The 24877-nt window shown below is 44.7% G+C and overlaps 1 protein-coding gene across 1 annotated transcript; it reads left to right on the top strand.

Annotated features, from left to right (window-relative positions):
- The first annotated feature begins 6888 nt into the window (after window positions 1–6888).
- LOC126522974 (tigger transposable element-derived protein 6-like) lies at window positions 6889–14208 on the top strand. Its single transcript, XM_050171817.3, has 3 exons — window positions 6889–6899; window positions 7748–7837; window positions 13592–14208. Exons 1-3 carry the CDS (start codon window positions 6889–6891, stop codon window positions 14088–14090), a joined length of 600 nt encoding a protein of 199 aa, XP_050027774.3. The 3' UTR covers window positions 14091–14208.
- Window positions 14209–24877: the final 10669 nt, after the last annotated feature.

The following is a 24877-nucleotide window of genomic DNA, read 5'->3' as shown; positions in this document are numbered from 1 at the left end:
CGACAATCTTGTAGAAGTTGCATAACGCGACATTCCTCAAAGATATACCACAAATGATCTGCAGCTTACCTATAGTAACGAATTACAGCCTCAGTAGTTTTGTCTCTGTACATGCTCAATGGCGTAGCTTGGTTGCTGGGCTCATTCGCATTGTAATAGTAAACTAGATGAACCTGTTATTAGATCCCGGCCGCGGCAGCCGCATTTCGATGGGGGTGAAATGCAAGAACGAACGCGTATCTTTAGTGGGTGCCCGTTAAAGAACCCCAGGTGATCAAAGTTAAACCGGAGTTCCCTCACTACCACGTGCCTCATAATCAAATTTTGGTCTTGGTACATAAAATTCAAGAATTCAGTTTTTCAACCTTTTATCAGACACTCGTTACTCAAAAAAAAGGTATTAAGACTTGTAACGGTGACTCCAGGGCGTCACTAACGACCAACGCTTAAAGCCACTGACTTCTCTATGTGTATTATTTTGCGGGTAAACAGCCTTATCCCTACTCAGCCCTGATTCAGGATGGATTCTAGATTGCCTCTCATCGCGCAGGAAGGACATCAGCGAGGCCGTAAGATGGATCCGTGACGTATGAGACAGGTTAGAAATTCTGTCTTCGACACTCGACCTTCAGCGGCAAATGATATCGACGAAATCTTTCCATAAAACGCGGATTAACATTGAGGGGTATTAGGGGTAGACACGGCTTCTTCATCAATCTAAAATTTGGCATTTGTGCCTCAAGCGTGAAGTATCGAGAGCGATTGCGAGGTCTGGCGCTATTCTTGAACTCCTCAGACGGTGTTTAAACTAGAAGCGGGTGCGACATGCTGGCGCAACGCTGAGCTCAAAGCAACTCCTGCTGTGCTGAAGGAACAGCGCCTTCGCAGCTACCAAGCGTCTCACAACGGTGGCGCAAAGAGGAGCGCTGGCAGTGACCTTCCAGGCATCGCACCTCCATGGCGCACGAGATTAGACCGACAGAAAACCGTCGGTGTTAGTCATGTCTGGGTGAAATATATAGGCAACCTTATCTTGACGTTTAACTGCCGCCGTGCACTAACACCGCTCAGAGAGTACACACAGCAGCTCAGCAGGAACGGGCTTACAGTGTGCGTATCCACAACGCTCGTGCCAGCCGCGGAAGGCAGCACGCTGATCCGCCACCAAAGCGATTGGGCGTAGACTTGGCTGTTTGCTTATAAACGCGAAGCATTTCTTGGGCAACATTGGTCACTTGGACAGTATCTATCTAGCTGCCTACGTCTCGGTGCTCTCATGACCGTTTCGTTAACATGGTAGGTACCAAAAATTGGCATAGTATGGCAAGAGTGTATGACGAACCTAAATGACAGGTCATCACAGGAATATCATGACACACGTGTCGTATAGGTCATAGTGCTCTCACGGTCCGTTCGTTAACTTAGTGGGCTCCCCACGCACTGCTTCGCGTAAAAGCGATTCCCACATTGCGCGGGATCTACCTGCTTTGATGCGTTTGCAGCCAAACTCACTGTGCGTATTTGGAAACCCTCTGACGCTCCACGCGTGAGCCGCGCCATCAACAGAACGGCACTGCAGCGGCGATGGCGGCACCGGCGGTGCGAATGCGCCTCGAGCGTTCGCATAAATAAAATTGTCGGATGTCCACCATCTTCACCGCCACATACTAACAGCTATTACAAGCGATATTTCTAGCAGTAATTGTCAAATTGTGTGCACAAAAAAGCCAATTTCTGCTCTCGCAAAGGAGACGTCTCTCAATTCGCAACGTGTGTGAAATAATGTGCAACTCTATCTCCACTCATGTTTCGAACCTGGGTACATTTTACTTGCGTGCGTCTTGAGAAAAAAATTAAGAACAAAGAAACAAGTAGATAAACGATAGGAGGTGTTCTTACCCGTCTGTTGGGCAGTGCTGAAAAATCCTTGACGAGAACCTGCTTCAATAGGTCAGGCTCCGACAGCATCAAGCTAGGCTTCCCTGATTCGTAAACACTGCAATCCGCGGAGGACAATGGTTAAGGGGCGAATAATTGCATTCGCTCAACACCGCGCCACATGCTAAGCTTAATCGAGCAGCCATACCAGCACATTTCAGCAAAGAAGCGCGCCTGGAATGCTGCCCTGACAACGCGCAGTGCGCTCAGTTTTCATTCACGTTGTCGCGCGAATCCGCAGCATTGCTATCACTTGGCTATTTTTCTAAAAAAATAATGCGGGTCTGCAAACACGTTAGCAAGCAACTTTGCAAGCGCGCTTCTATTTAGTCAGTGTGAACCAGCTCGTCAAAATTACCGCTTACGCTCTGAAATGTTGTCTCCATCTTTTATACGTTATACAAAAATACCGCATAAACAGTTTACTCTAAGAAGCCTGGATTTCTCAAATGCGCGATGTTTGCGCGAACAAAAAGCGGCAGATAACTTGGACTTGAGATATGCTATTGCCTCGTTGTGCAATTATTTATTTTTTTGTGTCCTGTTTTTGCAGTATAGCCCAATTTATGGCATCTGCGTTTGTACAGCCTATTTCCTTTATTTGTGGTGTCAGCTTTCCAGTTGGCGGGTCAGTCATGATTGACAGACGATTACCTTGTTACAATTGTCAGCGGATGTTTCCCCATTTTCTCGTTTTTCTTTTTTCTTTTGCAGAGAAGTTGTGAATGAGAGGTGAAGCATTCAGAAACATTCTTTGCCATTTTTCACGGTTTTATGAGAAAAAAATCTAGAGCTATTAAGAGTTTTTATTTTAAGCAAATCTGGAGAACATTAAAGGCAAGGTGCAGGCGAATTTCGATGTTTGTGCAACAGTTAGGGGTAGAAGCAAACTTACTATTCCCTCGTTTTCGGCACATATAGAGGCGTTGTATGAAACATTTGAAATGTATTCCAACATTTCTGGGAGGACTAACAACAGAAGACATCTTGTATTTACAGGAAATGGGGCGCACACAATGGGCGACTTGTACTTTAGTTTTGAAGTGGGAAGGTTAATTACGTGGCTTTGAAGATAATTACTGAATACTCGTATTCTTCTCATTTTTATGCATTATACAAGGCACACAGTTGCTTTTCCCCTGTGTCGTCAGTAAAGCATGCGAGACACAGTGTTTATATTTCGTTAAGTAGGAAGCATGCTGTCAGTGACGAATGTTAGACGTCAATTCTGTTTAACCTAATTATAGCCTTTGTAGAAATTTTCTTATACGAGCAATCCGAGGTGCCATACTGCCATTATCCGCAATGTTTCCCCTAGCTCTGCAACAACTTTACATGACACCAATTCTGAGCTCAGTGAAAATAGGGGAAATGTTAACCGCTCCTTCGATTCGCATCAATAGGGAAAAAAAGTTACTGTGTGGCGAAACGTTCACATTCTTCGCCTAATTAGAACCGTTTCAAATAGTTATTGCACACTCGTTTGCTGCAATAATTACGGAATTCTCCCTATCTACGTGCGTCAAAAGAGGTTAGTAGATGTTTTCTCTGGTGACCTCGCTGAACTAAACAACGACACCTTGCTTATATTTATCGAAAATAGGTGGCAGGTTACGAGTAATCTGCAGGCAAACTGCTAACTCCATGGGCTAATTGTGGCCTTCGCAATAAATTACGTATGCAAGTACTGCGGAGCGTTATGAGTGTGTCTCACGAGTGACACAAAATTAAGCACACCGCGCTGGCATGACTACAAATGCCACCAGGATTAAATTTAGCGAAGTGGGGATGTCTGCTATAGCAAAACTGATGTGCGAGTCGGTCGAATACAGCGTCAGCAACAAAAAGAAAGAAAAGAAAGAAAGAATTTTAGGTAAGTCTTTGAAAATGTCAGGCAGCCTTTGTCAGCTGGATTTCCCCATTGATCCCAGAGAACTGTGTGCTACAGAAAATTTACATTTAATAGAACTGTGGGCCTTTTCTTTAAGCGCAACTAGTCCTAAAATGTGACTTTTATGGCTCAATTAGGAGTTTTCCAAATATTTATTGAACTCTCGAGATTTTTTTCTCGGCTTTTTCATGCGTTCTACGAGCTTCTCCTGGTGTCCTCCGTGAACTAAACGAGGCACCTTGTTTATAGTTGGCCACAGTAAGGAGTGGGCGACGGCTGAAGCGCAGGCCAAGTTCGAAGTGCGTGGGTCAATTGGAGTTCTTCCAATAAAATAAGTATGCAAGCACTCCCGAGCGTTATGAGAGTGTCTTACGAGTGGAGCAGAATTTAGCTTCTTGCCCTGGCAGAACTACAAATGCCACCGCAATAAAGTTTAGCGAAAATTTCGGGGACGCTATGGCAACTTTCTCTGCGAGGTTATATGCGTGTGGATCAGGAAGCATTTAAAGGTATCATACTGTCACTTTCAGTTATACTAACTCTACGTTACAGCAAGTTTATCTTTCGTGGAAAGTGTAGTCATATTAACTACACTTTGTGGCGAAACCTTGGTGTTCCAGGCGTAATTAGAAGTGTTGCGACTTTCGCAGTAGGTGTCCCGGGAGAACTAAACAAGACACCTTGTTTCCGTTCCTTTAAGGTTACGGACAGATTACGGAGGATAAGTAGCAGAGATTCAATGTGTGTGGAGCAGTTATCCCTTTGGCAGGAAATTACGTATGCAAGTGATCCGGAGCGTTCCAGGACTGTTTTATGAACACCGAATAATTTATCGCGTGGTCCTGGGAGAACTGTGAACGCAACCTGGATAAAACTTAGCGAAAAAAAAAATAAGGGGAGGGTGTGTAAGGAGGCAGAGGCGTTTTGGCCGATGTTCTGGCGAAGTAAAAGGCGTATGGAGGAATTGCTGCTTTTGCAAAAATTCCTTAACAAGTGCTCGAATATGCATTCAAGGTTTTAGAGGAACCAGTCATACACGGGGAACATCTTAAAGTATGTACTTTAATTACGCGCGAGTGAAATTCATATTGAAACTGCTAAAAAGCAAAACCTTCGCTGGAAATTGGCTTTTGATTCTGCAAGGTTTCACTAGCCCACTGCTTTTCGTTTTTTTTTGTTTTGTTAATTTAACATTGCCCTTATGTGCACTCCTGATTGAAGGAAATATCAAACGAAGGAAAGAGGTCACCCTCAACATATTCTCGTTTGCCAGTCTAAATTTGTGTTGGGAGAGACGGGTAACAGAAGCCTTTTCCGTGGACGCTGTCCACCAAAATCAAACGGAAGGGAACACTTAATCTGTGTTCGAACAGCGGTTGTTGCAAACGCGCAAGTCAGAGCCAAACTACCATTTCTTTTGTTGTTCTCCTGTTGAAGAACTTCCCTGATGGAACTCTTCCCCCATTACAAGCACACAGCAGGAATATCGCCGACTTTGAACACGAATCCGATGTTTTCTGTCATATTGGTGGAAGGCGTACATTGCCCATACGCAACCTGGATTTAGATTCCAAACAAATCTGAGTCTATATACAGAAAATAGAGAAAACAAGTGAGAAAGAAATATTACCCGAACACTCGTCCCATCTTCTGATATAGTTCTTGATCGTACAAGCAGACTGCCTACCACAGATACGCAAAACAGATGAAGAAATAATTAGTCTGAGTGCTTCTGAGCAATCGCAGGGTCCTCACATCAATGCAACAAACAGACGCACCCGTATGTTCTGGTTTCCTCCCCTTTCCTAAGCTTGTGATTAGCTTTCAATATCATCAACAACCGATGTAGCAAAGCTACTATTGGTGCATAAATTACATGTACAACGATTAGGTATACTACATCTAGTGTTCAACTTAGTACCAAACAAATTTGAGACTTCTTACAGGCCCACATATGCATTCGTAGATTTGCATTCCAATACTGCCTCTCGTTTCGCACTGCGTAAAGATAATAGTTGAAACATCACCGCGATATTATAACCGAAGTAATTTACCTTTCGCATTTGTTTGATCGGACGAACCAAGAGGGATAACGTTTCAGACTTAACATTTTGGTTTTTCCAGTAGTTTCTGTTTCTGGTAAGGTACCTGAACAAGGACGAAAATATGTTGAGGTCACTATTGTACATCTCTGCACACAATATAGTAAGTGACTCCGCTATGAATCTATGAATAATAATATAGAATCTGCACTAAATATATGCGCAGGTTTATTCGATACTGTTGAATGCGTACTCATTTTCGAGCATTTAAGAAATCACAATTTAATCGAGCCTTCCTTTTCTCCCGAAGCACAAAAAAGAGTGATTGCGTACCATATGCTTAGCCTTTTCGAGCAGCCCACTAAATTTAGTGGACAAGAAAATCAAGAGCAGGTCGCGATAATCCGCTAATATATAGTGTTTTCCAGCTAACGTTAGCCAAGCTGTTAAATAGAAAACATTATTTTATAAACACCGTACAAGATGCAATTTTAGGACCTGCGGTGTTCCATCGCCAGAACGTGGACAACTGAAAACCGTAAGCTTTATAATTGCACCTTGCACCGTGTTTCATAAGTGTTTTCTTTTGTTTGTTTTTGGTGAACGGCTTGGCTAACGTTAGCTGGGACACGCGGTAGAACGACCGTCGACAATTTGACGCGGAGGTAAGAAATGTTCTCAAGGTATAAGACGAAATTCTTATATCTGAAACCATCAAAATACAATGAAATCAACGGTCGCCACCAATGTGCACACAGCTCTTGTACGTGGCCTACTGACTATAGCCACAGTAATACCAACCGATGTGTCGAGCCAGCAGTGTCGAGTAGTTTTAAACAGTGTTGCTTCCATACAACTACTTCAAAGTGTAAGAGTGCTGGCTTGTGACAATTCATGGCAGTAGTAGATACGGCCCAACCAAGCATATTATGCGACTCTGAAATGTGCTAAAAAAATGTTACTTGTCTGACGATGACTGAATAACTCGGTAAAGCAAAACTTCTATTTTTACAAGCCATGGTTGTCCAGTGAGTATGGTGTTCTGCTGTATAAGCAGGCATTTCAGATTTGTAATCCCGGCCACGGATTCCGGTATCCCAATGAAGAGAGAATGCGAAAACTCTCGTGTACTTCAATTCAAGGAGCTTGTTAAAGTAAGCCCAACCTGTCGAAGTTTATCCGAAGCCCTCACTATCTCTTTTCTCAAAATCCGTAGTTTGTTTATTCAAATGTTCTTGTTTACTTTGGTTCGCGGACATGTTAGGATTGCGAATATTGAAGCCAGAAAATGCTCAATTCATGTTGACTTGGTTGTATCCACTATATGCACGCAGTGTCGGGTCACCCGCACATGCAGAAATTTTAGGCGAAAAGCGTTCGCGTTACTATTATTTATGTAAGGCTGGACAGATTAATGCAGGCTAATGGATGCTAATGTACATCGTGGAAAACTATCGGACGCCTGTTGTCTCAGAATTTCTACTGTGGACTCGTGCTCTGAGTGACTTCTTTCCATTGTCTTCAGCGCATGCCGTAAAGTAACTGTTTAGTAACATACTCAGTGTGTTTCTCTTTGTTAAAGAGTGTATGCGCTGTTATTGCGCCGATTGTCTGATTGTCGCAGGCAAAATAATGTCTTGCCGAAAAGAACTCACCTAATCTGTATACAGCGACAGTTTTAAGAATCGCTCACAAATAATTTTCTGAAATACATGGCGATACACACCCCCTTCACCAACAGTGCACATAGAAATTTACGTCACCTCAGTATGCTCGCGTGACGTTCAGTTGCCCCGTACCAGAAGTTTCCGAATCTCTGTTATCATCTCGAACTTTTTTTTCCCTCACTCCTTCATCTTACTACACATACATCTAGGCATTTTGTGGACATCGCCGTGGCCCAGGATCAAGCCGAGGACCTCGTGTTCAGTGACGAAACACTCCAGCCACCGAACCTGGGGGCCAGGTAACGAGAAGTTATGTTCGATGCCCTGATAATGACTTATGATGTGCTCAAGAGTAGCTTCATCACGTTTCAAACACTTGCGTTTCTTGGAGAGACAGTTTCGAGGCTTGCGTCAGCAGGAAAGCCATGACGGACATGACACGTCGAAATGTAAATAGGAAGAAATGATCTCTCACCCATATAGAAAAATCCACAGGATAGACAATATGGCGACGTAATCGGCAAGGCAAAACTGAAGTGCCATGCTAGCACTGGATTTCCCCACACTGGCGGTGACTACTATGGCGTTGCTTTAGAGAGCGCGCAAATCTAAAGTGCTCTATAGCTGCTGTCTATCTGCGCTGCACACGAATCGAAGCGATTAGACTGTGGTGCAGGAAATCCGGTGTATCGGAGTTAACCATGCATTGAACGAGACTAGCACAGGTTTATTTTTTTTCTTTTATTGTGGCCTAATGCAGGAAATTCAGCCGCTGAGGCATAACGCTCGGTGCCCGATACATTACGGTGTCCGGCAGCTGCGCAGTATACTCGGGAAGTCTGTGCCCGTAGGTATCCTGTAGTTGGGCGACACAGGTCGAAGCACACCAGACATCCCGCAAAGAAGCGAGTAATCTCAGAGCAGCCATTGCGCGGTGCACTTGTATTCCACCATTCATCATAGCTTATACATTGCGGAGTCCTAATAAATTACGACGATGATCATTTTCGCGTAAAACTCTATTAGCGTAACCACTTCTCAGCGCCCTTCGTTTCCTAATACCGGCAAGCGTTATTTACAGATGAAGAAAAATGATGTTAGTTCACATTCATGCTTGCTTTTTTTTCTCCCGTTTGTGCAGGTGACATGAGCACGCTGCGATCGACCTTTGTAGCACTATTCAGGTATGCCAAAATGCTTGCGTTGCTTTCTTTGAACTTATATTACATTCCGATATAAAAAAGGGACCGATAATCAATTCGTTGCATATCTCGGCACTGCGAGTACAGTCGACGCTACTGAGAGATATATAAACAGAGCAAAAGCAGGAAGTTTAACCTGAAAAAAAAAAGAGTCCGGTTTGTTACGATTTATTCGTTTTTTTAATCCCTAAGGAGTTAAAGAATTGAAGGCGACAACATCTCCTAAATACCATATAATAAAGAAAAGTCCAGTTTGCCGCCCTGCATGGCACAAGAAGAAAAAGGAATCTAGTGAGAGGATGGAAGAGAGGTAAGTATCTTCTAAATGTAAATGGCGCAAAGCTTAAAGGACAATTCAATTCTAGTCACTTCATTTCATTTCTCAGAAAAAGGATAAGCGCGGAAGCAGAGACAAAAACACATGTCATGCCATAGCTTGACCTGGTCCCGGTACCCTTACGGGGAAGTTGGTGCTAGCCATTCAATCACGTTTACAAATATAATGTAGCTGTAAAAAAATTGCGGTATACTAATTAGCGTCATATGTTAAAAGAGAGATCAATACAAAAATTCAGTATTGGCTGAAACTCTTTTGCCTTTGCGCATGAGCACATACTACAGGCAACTAACGCAAAAATATCGACCTGAGTTCGGAAACAGAAATAATACGTCCATAAAGAACTAATATTGGCGACAATTCCTGTTTCTGTTCTTGAACGATAGAGCGTCTGAGCGAAAAACAAGAATAAACAATACAAACAGTAACCAAAGCCTGATAGCGCGATGACCAACACTAAACTAAGGTTAAAAGCGTACATGACTCAAACGGTACTCAGAAATTATTATTTTAGGTGAGTTTGCCTATCACAAGATATACCCACATTTAAAGAAATCACTTTATTCAGAAAGTCATGTAAGTCGAGTGACATCACTACTGCATCGAGGATTTGTCCTGCAAAAGGGAACCAACTGCATGGCGCTGTCGCCAGGACTTTAATTGCTTTCTGCATCCCTCTTTAGACTGCACAGCAATAATATTTCTCGGTTATTGATTTCTAGATACATTCTATACCATACTGTGGTATGGTATAGAATGTGACTGTAGTCACATAAGTGGAGAAACAGTAGAACACGCTAAGTACGAAACAGGTTACGTGAAAGCGTATCACATGGAACGCCGACGATATGTCGTAGCGCTTTTTTCTTGAGCACGTAAGTATTATTCATATTTACCTGAGATATCGTACCCCTACTAAAGCACAATAGTTTGTCTGAGCTGAAAAGAATGCATTACATATGAAAAGTGTGAGTCTCGTAGACCATATAACAGCGACAATAGCCATATTATACTCTCACAACTTTTCCACATAAAGCCAACATACAATGAAGCCAAGGAAAGCATTGGGGAAATTCGCCTTAGTTGAACTTGAAATGCACAAATAAACGAAGGGAAAAGGGAAACGGAAGTGGACGAAAATATAACTTGCCCACCGGTAGGAGCGGAACATGTTAGGAGTCGCATGCATGTTGGTCGCATCAGTCTTTTTCATTCAACGAAATTTCCAGGTCACCTGCACTGATCTAGTCACTGACAAGCATAACTCGCGTCGAAAAAAAAAAGAACGAATGTTCAGAAAATTTATTAACTTTATTATATAAGCCCGACATGTTGTAATGATTCAGGGCGACTGGTGTTTGACAGCTTCTCCTGAATGCTCCTGGAAAATGCAGCCATCTCCAAATATTTCAACGAACATGTAATTTACAGAATGCATCTGTAACTCAAGCGACGTAGACTTCTGAACATCGCCGTTGCCTCCCACGGCAACGACGCGGCGACTCGGGACACATGCAAGCCAATGGCAGGTGTCGCTGTAAGAGCTAAATTACAGATATGCAATGAATGGCTGCAAATAAAGTCGCTAGGTCGCTGCCCAAAACTAGAGGTGTGTGAACAGTAATATTTGAGACGAAAGTGAATAAAAATAGAATAGTGTCACAAGCAAGTCGATTCGAATGGAATACGGAATGATTTCTTAATAGCTTTCCAAGAATTATTAGGTCGTTGTCACCATGAATATAAGACCATCTTCACGTTCTATATATGTAAGCAACGTTAGCAAGTTTGTCGCACTACACTGCACGTCATGAAGCTTTGCACATCGAGAGCCCAAACTGAGTATCAGGAACAACTAAGCAGTTTGTTCACATACACCGACCTTTTTGTAGAGTGCGAATGATCGTGGTTTAGGCGGCAAGATCTGTCTCCTGTAGCGATGAAGCCTACTCCATTGCGTAACTTCACACACTTTATGCCTGCTATGGCAGCGGGCATACAATTTATGGCTCGTTTGCTTGAATTTCATATTTGATCTCGCACAGTTGATGATTGGAAGTATTCGAAAAATATTCGAACAAAAGTTGTGCTTAGAAACAGTGAGAATTGGATTCCAAGAACGCGTTAAATAGGACATTGTATCATTCGTTATTTCAAAGTTTCGAATAGTCGTACGCCCCTACCCAAAGCACTTCATCTTGAGGGAAAAGTTGCTAACTTATGATGATGATGATGACTTGCTCTAATTTCTTCCTTTTTTTTTCTTACGTTCCTAGATGTCGTTTCACGGTGGGGAACCAGCGGGCGAATGTGAAAAAACGGAGAACAACCCCGATTCCTTGAAGTATATCAGATCTGAAGATTGTGCTTTGTCAAGAAAACCAGCTTTGATTCATTGCCTGAGACCGTTTTGGGCACCCTATTCACACTGTTTTCTGCAGTAAACGGAGCCTTGGCAGAAGCTAGTTCGGGCGCTTTCGGAGGCGTGATCTCGGTAGAGGCAGGTTCTGGTGCTTCCTATGGAAGCGCCGGCCACGATGTCGCTGAGAGGCAGTAGTTCCGCCTTCCTCCTTCCCTCCGATTCACGGTGTCTGCGCTTTTCTTCGGGCGTGCGGGTACATATTAAGTTGTGGCATTTGCAGCCGCTGGTCGGGCGCTATGACTACGTGTCCTCTCCTGATGCCTTCGTTATAGCTTTCTTTTTCAGAGCTTTTAGTTTTTCCTTCTATGTCGGACACTCTTTGTCTGTTGCCAAGTGTTCACCTTCACAGTTAGGGCAGCGACATGTGGGATTGTCGCAAGAATTTACGCCGTGATTTTTGCCACATTTGGCACAGACCCCAGCACTCTTGCAGTAACCTTATACATGACCAATCTTCAGACCTTTACGGCACTGTAAAGGCCGTATCAACCTTCTTAAGATGCTTGTCAACATCATTAGGTCTCTCATTGCGGGTCGTCAGACACCAGCAGCATTAGCCGCAGAGCAACTTCTCTAGTTCCAGTTCCAGTTCTAGTTCCAGTTCTCGACGGCCTTCACTAGAAACAATACGGACACTTATCGAAAGCCACGTCCATTTGTGCTGCAATGGAATGTCAGGTCCCTACGACCGCGGCATGCTGATCTAGTCATTTGGTTCCTCGCAGTGAACACCCCGCCAGAAGTTATAGCGCTTCAAGGAACCAATGTAATAAAAGAACAATTCAGACTTGCAGGCATTGTAGGTGTCCACAGCAACACTCGATGCACATTGCCGGCATGTGGTACTTTCCAGTGCATGGACGTCACGCATCTACGAAATGCTTCAAAAGCATCGTTATACGTACGAGCTGATCTACATTTCGCAGTTATTGACGCAGGTGATATCTGCGACGGCGATATTGAATGTGCAGAGGGAGAGAGAGAGAGAGAGGAAAGGGGAAGGCAGGGGGGTTAACCAGAGGGGAAGATCCGGTTTGCTACCTTACGCTGGGGAGAGAGGGGAGGGGAGGTAAAGTGATAACAAAGTAGAGATAAAGAAAGAAAGGAGCGTAGACATACAATCACAGTCGATCACTGTCGCCGCATACTGCCACCGCACAGCACAGTAGGACTTGCAGCACTATAAACATCTGTTCAGGCTACAGCCGCTTGTCCAATTCTGTCGCCCTCTGCTGCGATGGCTTGCGATGGCGGCATTTTAAAATAAGTTCCTCTGTGAGAGGTCTTCGGTCAAAGCACGCTATCGTGATTACGAGTTATCGTCTCTGTAAATTATAGCGAGGTCCGTCACAAAGAAGGTGTTGAAGAGTCTCCTCGTTACCACAGTCATCACACGAGGCGTCGTCGGCCCATCCGATTCGGAAAGCAAAAGAATTGGTGAAAGCCATCCCTAGCCATATTCGACAAAGCAGGGTAGCTTCGCGACGACAGAGTCCAGCTGGAATGCAAAGGCGTAGAAGGGAGTCAACATTGTGGAGTCGGTTGTTTTGAAAACTTCCTGCGCTCCACAAGGAGAACGTGATATCGCGGCTGAGCATTCGAAGTTTTCTAGCGGCATCTGTCCTTGATAACGGTATCGGCTCCTCTTCGTCGCCTTGAAGAGCCGACCGAGCTGCGTTATCGGCGTGTTCGTTCCCTATGACTCCGCAGTGACTTGGAAGCCACTGAAATGTCACGTGGTGTCCCTTCTCAGTCAAGGTATGGAATACAGTCCAGCCCACTTAGAACAGCCGCAGATATAACGAACGCTCGCTTAGTACGAACGAGGGCGGTGCTACCGTCAAAATATATATTGGGGCAATGGCACAGTGTCTCACATAGAACGAACTGTTGTGGCCTCAACACTCGGTTAGAGCGAACGCGAAGCTGTCGGGCCCCTGTAGTTGACCGAGCCGGCGGTGTTTGGTGCGGTGTCGCTGGACTGCGAACCCGCGGCAGGCGAATTTCGCGCACTTTGTGTTCCCCTGACACGACGCGAACACAGAGCGCACAAAGCGTCCCCCGGCGCTCCTTTGCGGGTAAAATAAATCAGCTTGCTTGCCGCAGTGGACATGTTGAAAGCGGCGTGGATGGAACTCACCGCGGAGTGCATAGAAAATTGCTTCCGCAAGGCGGGTTTTATGGGCCCAGGCACCGAGGACGCCATAGATCACCCACCGGAAGGCCGGTCGCACGAGGACTTGTGGCAACGCGTCGTTGACACGCAGCTGGCCGGACCTGACGTTGCCTGGGACGATTTCGTTTCTGCTGATGACGACGCCGACATTGCTGAGCCATGCACTGACGAAGCTATTGTGCGTGAAGTGCGAGCCCTTCCTGACTGCCCAGAGACCGACGAGGACGATGACGAGGATGCTGCTCTACCGCCGGTTGCTTCAACCGTGATCGGTTACATCGCGTCGCTTAAGGAACTCGTGTGCAGCAGAGGCCTTGGCGATGAACATATTACCGCGCTGGAAAAATTAGAAACGGCAGTGATGCGATCAGCTTTGAAGAAGCAGACATGCATCACGGACTTTTTTCAAAAATAAAGTGAACTTTCGTCTCGCTTGCTCTTTTTTCCCGTATTATAGGTGGTCCACTTAGTACGAACTTTGGATACAACGAACAAATGCCACGTGACGATCAAGTTCGTTATATGTGGGCTGGACTGTAGTTCTCTTATCTCAAATACCAGTTGTTCGTGTGGTCCGCGCCGCAGGGCTGATAGCAAAGATTGTAGTGCTGCCTTCGAGTCACTGAATATCGACCATCTTCGAGGTTGTTCTTGGCTGACGAGACGAAGTGCAGCGCGAAGAGCCACAAGTTCCGCAGCCATCGGTGTCGTTGGGTGACATGTCTTGAAACTGATGGTGGTGGCTTTCGCTGGGAAGACCACGACTCCAGAGGAACACTGGAGAGTTGCCGATCCATCAGTATAAATATGCATGTGTTCGGCGTACCTCTCGTGCAAAAGGAGCAGAGTTAGTTGCTTAAGAGCAGGGTATGACAGCTCAGATTTTTTCCTGATTCCTGGTACGGTGAGGTGCACTGCGGGTCGAGCCAAACACCATGGAGGAATCGATGGCTTAGTTGCTGGGGCGAAGCCTGATGGAAGGCAGGTGTAATACTTCGAAATCGTAGCAAAAATTATGCCTGCGGCCTTTCTGACGGTAGTGTTTCCAGGTGGTGGAAACTGGCACAGGCAACGTGCCTAATGTGCACTCTCAACACTTCCACCGCAATGTGTGTTTGTATAGGTTGGCCCCGGGCAATCGCAATAGTCGCTGCTGTCGATGTGCATTTTGGCAAACCAAGACAAACGCTGAGAGCCCGAGCTTGAATAGCCTGTAGAGCACGAAGATTTGTCTGGCAAGTGTTGGTCAGTACGGGCAAACTGTATCTCAAGAAGCCCAGAAAGAGAGCCCTGTAATATTCCAACATTGCATGCACTGACATTCCCCAAGTCTTTCCGCCCAGAAATTGGGAATGAAGGAAAAGGCTAGGAGGGATCATCGCGTAACGCGATTGAAGCCAAACCCGTCGGCCCAACACGTGATCGCAAGTCAAAGTGCGCGGTTGGTTGCAGGCAGAGCCACGGCTATGTAGCCGAACAAGCGCGCACCGAATAAAAACTACTGGCGTGGCTACTGGGAACAAAACGCCTCAGCAAATCTCGATTCTTTCTCCGTTATCTCAACGCAAGAGTCACTTGTCTGGCCGCAACTTAACAAAGGGCCGGGCTTTACGAAACATATGCGTGTCAGGGCTGGCAGCGTGACGTAATGCCCTCTCCTAACCTTTAGAGCGATATCTGTCCTACTCCAGGTACAAATCCAGAAAACACCTGGTTCCATAAATCTTGCCTTCAAGCTCAGCCAAGCTCAAACTGGGACTTAGCCTGTCACTATATACCAACGGCTGGTGCGTACGCCACGTGGGCGCCCATATCCTGAAAGCGACCTGCGATGCGGACAAAGTGCGCGGTCGCGCGGGCCTCATCTTCAAAGCGATCTGCGATGTGTACAATATGCGTCAAGTGCGGGTAGCATTTTCCTCCCATCATGGTGCCCGCCGTGAGCATGCCGCCGTAAAGGAACGCGAGGCCGACGCAAGGCGAAAACGCCGACATGACTCTGAAGGTCTCGACGATGCTGCTCACGCTCATCGAGTTCTTTCTGTCAGTGTGTGTGCGTACGCCACGCCACTCGTGTTTACTTAGCCAGCTTACGTTCACAACATTCGATACTGCCAAAAAAGCTACGAGCCTTAAGTCGTGTGATATTAGACAGTTTTAGTTACACGTACGTAGAGGCTTTGCGTACGTAGAGCTTCTACGTGTCAGCAGTGCGCATGCGTACAACGTAGCGGGCGCGCGCGCGTCTCACGGACGTACGTGAGATTCAATTCTTTGCGTGCGTTTCTTGCGCACGTAGACAGCTTCGCGCGGGAGTTCCGCGAGATCACGAACAAGCGATAGCGGGCCGCGCGCGCGCAGACGGCTTGCATCGAAACACGGCGACAGGATTGAATTGGCTACCGCCGTGTTCACATTTCCCGATAGATGTGGCTACGGGGTGCCTCTTGGCGTGCGTAGCGTACGTGTAGCTAAAAGCGTGTCAGATGGCGTGCACATAAGGCACGTAGGCTTTTCACGTTTGCGTACGTGAAGCCTCTACGTACGTGTAACTAAAACTGTCTATTCCAACATGTTGAAATAGCATTCATTGTCAGCCCTTATAGTGAAAGTGTGATTCTATTCCGGTAGCAATTATATGGACACTCCAAGCGAATTTTTGCCGTCGTCGTCGACATCGGTGTCGTCTTGAGGTTCTTATGTATTTAGATATACATATATATGACATGCGGTAGAGGCAGGTTATACTGCCAAACCATTCTATAACAATATTGCTCATAATAAACCTCACATTCTTGACAGAGTTATTCCTCAGAATTTCGAAAATTCCAGCACACAAACTAATGTCATGAAACAAAGTACCGACAGCGTGTGCCTTTTTTAAATAAATAAATAAATAGATAAATAAATAAAATTGTCCAACGGTTGGATTCAAACAGAGAACATCTAGCACAAAATCCTGATATTGTAACCATTCCGCCATGGACGCTTTTCCCTGACAGCGACGTGCCTCATAATCGGATCGTAGTTTGGCATGTTAAATCCCGGAAATTATTTAGGATTACTTACCCATGATCATGCGTCAAAATGTGGGCCGATCTCAGAATGCCTACCGATTTCAAAGAAAATGCAGTAAAACATTTACGAATCCGACGCTCTTCCCACTCCCCTTACACAAGGAGTGACGCATTAAAGTGCGCTGCGCAGCGACTCTGCCCTAATGTCACCCCCCAAGTCTTTCAGGAAGACTCTGTATTTCACTGACTTCAACTGGAGGTTGCATCGCCATCCAACCTTTTTGTTGAAGGCTAGATAAAAAGGGACTGAACAACTTTAAAACAAGCAAGCAAACGAAAAATTGACAAGGCTATCAGTGGAACTCTCGAACAAAAAACTGTTCATTATGGATGAGACAATCAAATGGGTGAATCAATGTACTCGTAACTGCGAATCATTATTGAAGCCTATCTTTCTTCGCCTACGCTCCCACTCACTCCCCATTCCGCAACCCTGCGTGTGCCATGGCTGCTGCTGCTGGCTGAGTAGCTATCTCCATTCTCTCCAGATACAGTTATACATAGAGTACATATGAAGGTTGTACGTGCGTCGAGTGCGAGCTTCAGCAAACGCCATCTTGGGTCACCGTGTCCGACTCACAGGCGCTCCTGTAGTCTCTGAAGTCACCACGCACACAGGAACAACTCGCCACGGACATCAAGAGCCTCTGTTCTAAAGTCAGCGAGCCACATCCCAAAGCTGTCTTGCAGTGGTTACCATTTTACTCTAATGGAAAGAAACGTTCTGATTGACTGAGCTGCCACCGCTGCACACTACACTTCGACAAACATCGTTGCAGAGAAAAGACTTAGTGACTGTGATATCCAAAGCGCCTGGCGTTCGCAGCAGTCTTCCCGTTTTGATGCAAGCCTTGAGTACGAAAATGGATTCGCCTTTTCATTTTCACATGCCATGAATCCTCAATAGCACGACATCGGGGGCACGACATCGCGCCTAATATGCCTAGCTCACGCTGGCTGTTATACGATAACGCTTATGGTAACGTCCGTGCGTCTTCGCCCGGATCGATAACCGCCTGCCAACTCGTATCGACGATTGCACACTCCAGCTCATCACCCGTCAGTTCCATATGAACCCAACTGGTCCAGCTGGCAACCTGCGATTACATCGAGTGCGGTCTCCCGATGCAGTATATAAAGGACCGCTCGCTGGCTCCCACTTCGGGCGCGACATCCCACCTGGGATACCGAACTCACGATGGCTGTTATTACAGGTTAGTTGCCTGAAAACTGGCCATTATTTTAGAAGTAGTAATTACTCTTTGTTGGCGGTGTCGTGCCCACCACAGTATATATAAAAGTATAAATTTTTTATGGTTGTGTTTACTTGCAAATCTTCCACCTTGTCTCCTATTTTACTGTTGCTTTCGGGTGATATAGAATCTAATCCTGGCCCCATGACAAAAACTGGAGCAGATTTACTTGCCCAGGCTCTAGGTGCCATTCACAGGCTTGAAGAGGGTCAAGCTTCCCTGACAGCTGATTTAAAGTCTGCCAGGGAGAAGCAAATGGTAGCTTACAACAAAATTAAACTTTTAAGTGACACGATTATGTCTTTGGAAATAGTAATCATGTTAAATCGCGCATATTTTTAAATTATAAGGTTTTACGAGCCAAAACTACTTTCTGATTATGAGGCACACCGTAATGGAGGACTCCAGAAATATTTAACACCTGGGGTTCTTTAACATTCACCTAAATCTAGTACACTGGTGTTTTCGCATTTCGGCCCCGTCCAAATTCGGCCGCCGTGGCCGGGATTCGATCCTGCGACCTCGTGCTCAGCAGCCCAACACCATAGCCACTGAGCAACCACGGCAGATAAATCGCGCATCTGAAAAATTAAATTATGGAGTTTTACGTGCCAAAACCACTTTCTGATTATGAGGCACGCCGTAGTGGAGGACTCCGGAAATTTCGCATCTGAAGCTGCGGCAGATTTTGACGCTATATGCGTTGCGTCTGAACAGGTGGCGGTTATTAAGGCACGCTACATTGACTCGGAGAATAGGCTGCGGCGTTCGGATCTGCTTTTTTTTTTTTTCGGAGATAACGCTAAAGAAAAGGGGGCAACGTCGGAGCAGAAAATAATCGACTTCTATGAATATAAGCTTGGCATCAAAATAAATGAACAACTTTAGCGGATGCATCGGTTGGGAAAATATAGTGAACACAAGCGGAAACCAATAATAGCCAAGCTGACCGCCTTTAAGGAGAAAGATCGCATGCTCTCTTCCGCGCGCAAACTAGAGAGAACGTCATATTCCATTCGCGAAGATTTTCATCGGAAACTCGACGCCTTAGACAAGAGCTAATTGAATTTGTGAAAGCCCAGAATAAATTTTTTTTTAGCTTTCAGTGGACAAGCTGCGTGTTGATTCAATAATATATATCTACGATGGTTCTATAAGCGCAGTTGTCCCACTGAATAGACAGCTACGGTTGGGAGCATGCGCACAGAGTGGCCAAGCACTAAAGCTATCCTCGATCTCATCTTGCTATCACTATCGTGCACCAGCATACGAAGCATATTATCAAAGCGCAATCTCATCTCTTCTTTCTTGGAAGACAGCAAATCCGACAAGATCTCTTTGACGGAGACCAGGCTGCATTCTGCAATAAATAACGATGAACTCTTTTCATCTTCAAACATGTATGACATATATAGGTGTGACTGCTGTCTTAAAAGAGAGGGTGGTGTCTTGATTGGCGTAAAGAAAGTCATTACGTCATATTTGGAGAACACTAATTATGATCTCGCGATTATTTGCGTGGCCTGTCCGATCTCGTATGCTAGGATACTAATAGGTAATTGCTACTGTGCACCTGATGCTAATAGTTCTTTTATCAATGCTCTCGCGACACTATCAAGAAGCCATGGAACTCCTCCAGGGCTGATTTAGTTTACCTTCTTGGGGATTTTAATTGTCCGCTAATTGATTGGACGAAATTATCATCTCATTGCCATATATCGTCTGAATTCATCAACCTGTCCTTAGATTTCAATCTATTTCAAGCTGTCACGTAACCTACACGTGGTGCCAATGTTCCTAATCTTCTTCTTAGTACTGACCTGAAACAGTAGGTCACATTGGATGGTTTCAGTGAGTCCACCGGTTACTGGTTTAACGAAGAAGCTATTCGTAATTACAATAAAGGTAACTATAAAACAATAATTTCAAAACTTGAATCTTTCTACGTAAACACGATATGGCCATGATTTTACGATAGATACGTTGAAGAAAACGGCTAATGTTTAAAAGTAAACCGTGCGCGTTAGTAGACAAGTATGTTCCACTCGTTAATATAGACAATCATAAGTTGAACTCTTGCTTTACTAAAAGCTTCAGTGCATGAAGAATAAAAAAAAAAACCTTGAATAATATTCCTGAGTGAGATATCACATCAGCTGTGTGGCACAATTACAAAACTTATGTTAAATCGTACTGCTCTGCTTTAGGCGAAGCTAGCGAGAAATATTTTTCTAATGGTCTTCCTGAGATACTGAAGAACAATTCAGTCAATTTTTGGAAAATAATAAAGCCTGACAACGAATCTGATCAGGTGCCCCTACAAAACAGCAGCAACATTCCTATTCCAGAGCGCGAATATTTGTCGGCTTTTAATTCATTCTTCAACTGTGTGTTTACACAGGAGGACACTTTAGATATACCATGTGTTTCAGAGTTCAGCTACCAATACATACAACCTATTGAAGTAACTTTGGAGGGCCTTTCTTCTCTCATAAATAACCTTAGGATATCTCCTTCATGCGGCCTATATGGTATAAACTCCAAAATTTTAAGGAATACTGCAGCAATATTACGCAAGAATCTCCTTCACATATTTAGACAGCCAATTGCGGCTGGCCACTTTCCCACAGAATGGAAAATGGCAAAGGTTGTAGCAGTATCTAAATATGACACGTGGTGTCCTTTCTCCTGTGATGTATGAAGTAGGACCTAAATACCTAAAGAACGCAATGTCGTTTACCCAAAAGCCGACAACCTCCCCGTATCCTTACCATATTAATAATTAGACTGTTGCAATGGCTGCACGATATGAGTATCTGGGAGTTATATTCACATTGAATATTTCTTGGTCAGAATACATCAAGACCATTTCAGCTAACGCCGCCCAAGAGTTGGGATACTTGCGACGCAATTTAAGAAATGGCCCTTCTAATGTTCGCAAGCAAGATTGTCTAACTCTAGTTCGCCTCCAGCTCGAGTACGCGACTCCCATTTGGTCCCCCCACCAGAAATACTTAAATGAAACGATAGAGCGGATTCAGAACTGGGCAAGCCGCTTCATCTTAAACGGTTATACCGCTACCAGTCCAGTGTAACACAAATGAAACTTAAGCTTTCATTACAGTCCTTGAACATTCGCCGAGTCATTACCCTTTTAACGCGGTTTCACAAATGCGTTCGCTCCACTCGAACACCAGCATGCTTGAAACGACCCCACTCCATGTCACATAGGCTTCATAACCATTTCAACTATGCCCGCATTTACGGAACTACAAATGCATTCCTTTACTGTGCTCTTCCTCGTGCTGTAAGATTTTGAAATTCCCTCCGTGATAGCATTGCATTCCTGTCCAAATACGATTCATTACGCGACGCATTGACCGACTACATGACTAAAAACATTTGAGGTTTTACGGTTGTCGCACCCTGCTTTCTTGTTGTTGTACTACGTTTTGTATCTCATTGTCGCGTTAGTACAGTTATGGCGCTATGTTTACCGTTCTGTCGGAATGTCGCGTTAGTACAGTTATGGCGCTGTTTACCGTTCTGTCGGAATGTCGCGTTAGTACCATTTTTTAAATATTTAATACTGTTTGACATTCTGGCCTTGTTAATTACACGACTGGAGTGAAAATCATCATCATCAGCCGATTTTATGTCCGCTTCAGGACGATGGCCTCTCCCTGCGATCTCTTATTATCCCTGTCTTGCGCCAACCGATTCCACCTAGCGAATTTAATTTCATCACCCCACTTAGTCCTCTGCCGTCCTCGACTGCGCTTCCCTTCTCTTGGCACCATTCTGTAACCCTAATGGTCCACCGGTTATCTAACCTACGCATTACATGACCTGACCTGCTTCATTTTTTTTTCTCTTGGTGTCAAAATTTCGGGTATTCCCGTTTGCTCCCTGATCCCCCCCACACCGCTCTCTTCCTGTCTCTTAACCTTACGCCTAACATTCTTTGTTCCATCGCTCCTTGCGCGAGCTTTAACTTGTTTTCGAGCTTCTTTGTCAGTCTTAAAGTTTCTGCCCCCTATGTTAGCACCCGTAGAATGCACTGATTGTACACCTTTCTTTACAATGATAGTGGTAAGCTTCCAGTCAGGATCTGACAATGCCTGCCCTATGCACTGCAACATATTTTTTATTCTTCTGTAAATTTCCTTCCCGTGATCACGGTCCCCTGAGTAATATACGTAGGCAAAAGTACTCCTTCACAGACTCTAGAGGCCCCCAACTGGCAATCCTGAACTCTTGTTCCTTTGCCCGGCTATTCATCATTATCTTTGTCTTCTACATATTGTCACGTGGTGGTGACGTTGAAGAACACAGTAACAATGCTGTGAAAGACAAAACTAACTTTATTGGGCGAACCTGTGCCCACAAAAATAGGCTACACTTATAGCACAACGATAGCGGCGAACACGGTCGGCGATCGTCGAAAATCTGATCAGCGAGTCAAGCGCGTCGGCTTTTGTAGATCAGTCGTCGAATGTTCCAGAGTAACCGCTGGGACCCGCGTGTCTTCCACAGAGTTCTACATTATTCGCGTCGCGCACACATGCAATCAGATTACACAAGTTTCGGTCACAGACAGTGGATGGAACCATCGATAACATTCCGGAAACTTCCCATGCATGCAAGCGCGTCCTGCGCTGTGCGATAACATTTGTTAGGTGGTGAAACGTGTCGCCCGATAAAGACAAGTACACGTGTCAATATTAATCTCCAATCCCACTCCTACACTTTCTCTGTTAAGGTCCTAAATAATTTGTTGTAACTCGTCCCCGATGTTGCTGAACGGGACAATGTCGTCTCCAAATCGAAGGTTGCTGAGATATTCGCCGCTGATCCTTACTCATAAGCCTTCCCAGTTTAATAGCTTCAATACTTCTTCCAAGCACGTAGTGAATGGCATTGGAAAGATTGTGTCTCTTTGTCTGACCCCTGTCTTTACAGGTATCTTGCTACTTGTCAAGAATTAAGGCAGCTGTGGAATCTCTTTAGATATCTTCCAAGATATTTACGTAAGCGTCCTGTACTCCTTGATCACGTAATGCTTATATGACTGCTGGTATCTCTAGTGAATCAAATGCCTTTACAATATCTATGAAAGTCATATAGAGAGGTTGATTGTATACTGCAGATTTTTTTTGATTACCTGATTGATCACATGGATGCGATCCATTGTAGAGTATCCCTTTTTGAAGCCAGCCTGTTCTCTTGGTTGACTGTGCTCAAGTGTTACCTTATTCCATTAGAAATTATCTTGGTGTATACTTTGTACAATAGTGGAAGTTGGCTAGTGGCTAGTGGAAGTTGACTGTTACTTCATTTTCTCCTGCTCTTTTTCCCCATTTCATGTATTGGAATGTCCTTTTAACTTCACAGCTAGTTATAGAAGGAGAATCTGTAATCTCTTCATTACTACTTCTAATGGAGGTATCGTGGCTCCTCTGGGTGCTGTACAGGTCAGTAGAGAATTCTTCCGCTGCTTTTACTATACCTTTGAGATTGCTGATAATATTACCCGGCTTATCTTTCAGTGCATACATATGCCTAGTTTTCTTCTCAGTGATTTCATGCTGCATCCGTTTTTTACTGCTTCCTCAATCTCGCTTACGTTATAATTTCTAATATCCCTTATTTTCTCCTTGTTGATCAGTTTTGACCGTTCCGCGAATCTTATCTGATCTTTTGAGTTGGACACTTTCACTCTTTGTCGTTTCTTTATTAGGTCCTTTTTTACTTGGGAGAACTTATCTTCTGGTTGCCTTGGTGCCTTACCTCCTACTTCAATTGCTGCTTCTGAAGCCAGCCTAGTTACGGTTTCATTTATTAACTCTATGTCATCTTCATCTCTCAGTTCTAAGGCTGCATATTTGTTTGCGTGTACCAGCCTGAATTGGTCTGCTTTTACCCTTACTGCGTCTAGGTTAGCCGGTTTCTTCTTGACCAATTCTAGGCTTTCTCTTTTCAATTTTAGGTAAATTCTAGACATCACTATCCTAATGTCAGCGCACTTTACGCTACCTAACACTACTACATCCTGCACTATGGTGGGATAGGCAGAAAGTATGAAATCAATTTCATCTGTCGTTTCACCATTAGCACTTTTCCAGGTCCACTTTCTGTCCTTGCGCTTCGTGAAGAAGGTGTTCATATTCGCTGCTTATTCCTTTCCGCGATTTCTACCAGCACCTCTCCTATAGCGTTGCTAGAATTGAACCTGTACTTGCTAATTGCATGTACACCAGCCTGCTTTTTCCCCACTTTTGCATTGAATTCGCCCATTAGTACGGTACACTGACTTTGCACTTTTCTCATCGCTAATTCAACATCTTCATAAATCTAATCATTACTGAAGGTTGGGGCGTAGGCTTGTACTACCTCTTATTATATCTTATTATCTATACCTCTTATTAAGTTTTATTACGACTGCTTTGGCAAGACGTCTGCACAGCTCTCAATCAGCTAGATGGAAAGCCGTTCACCTTGAACAAGATCTTGGGACCATGGCCTCGCATATCGCAGCTACAAAAGGCCACAAAAGCGCTGCTGCGATATTTGAAAGCGACCGGATTGAGTCAGCGTCTGTGATCCGGACTGAGTGACCGACTGATATCTCCAGTGGACCTTCTCTTCTTTTAATCTTTCCGTCCCCCTTTCCCTTTCCCCAGTGTAGGGTAGCTAACCGGGTTCAGTCCTGGTTAACCTCCCTACCTTTCATTTATCATTTTCTCTCTCTCTTATTACGATTGCTGCTACCCTCTCATTAATACTGTAGAATTCGTCAATGTGGCCCGCTATGTCCTTGTGGATTAGGAATCCTACTCCTTACTGCTTCTTATCTGTAAATCCCATATATA

The sequence above is a fragment of the Dermacentor andersoni genome, chromosome 6 (assembly GCF_023375885.2).
Source record: "Dermacentor andersoni chromosome 6, qqDerAnde1_hic_scaffold, whole genome shotgun sequence".
Taxonomy (NCBI): domain Eukaryota; kingdom Metazoa; phylum Arthropoda; class Arachnida; order Ixodida; family Ixodidae; genus Dermacentor; species Dermacentor andersoni.
Note: the sequence above shows the minus strand (reverse complement) of the source record. Positions and strands in the feature narration are given on the sequence as shown.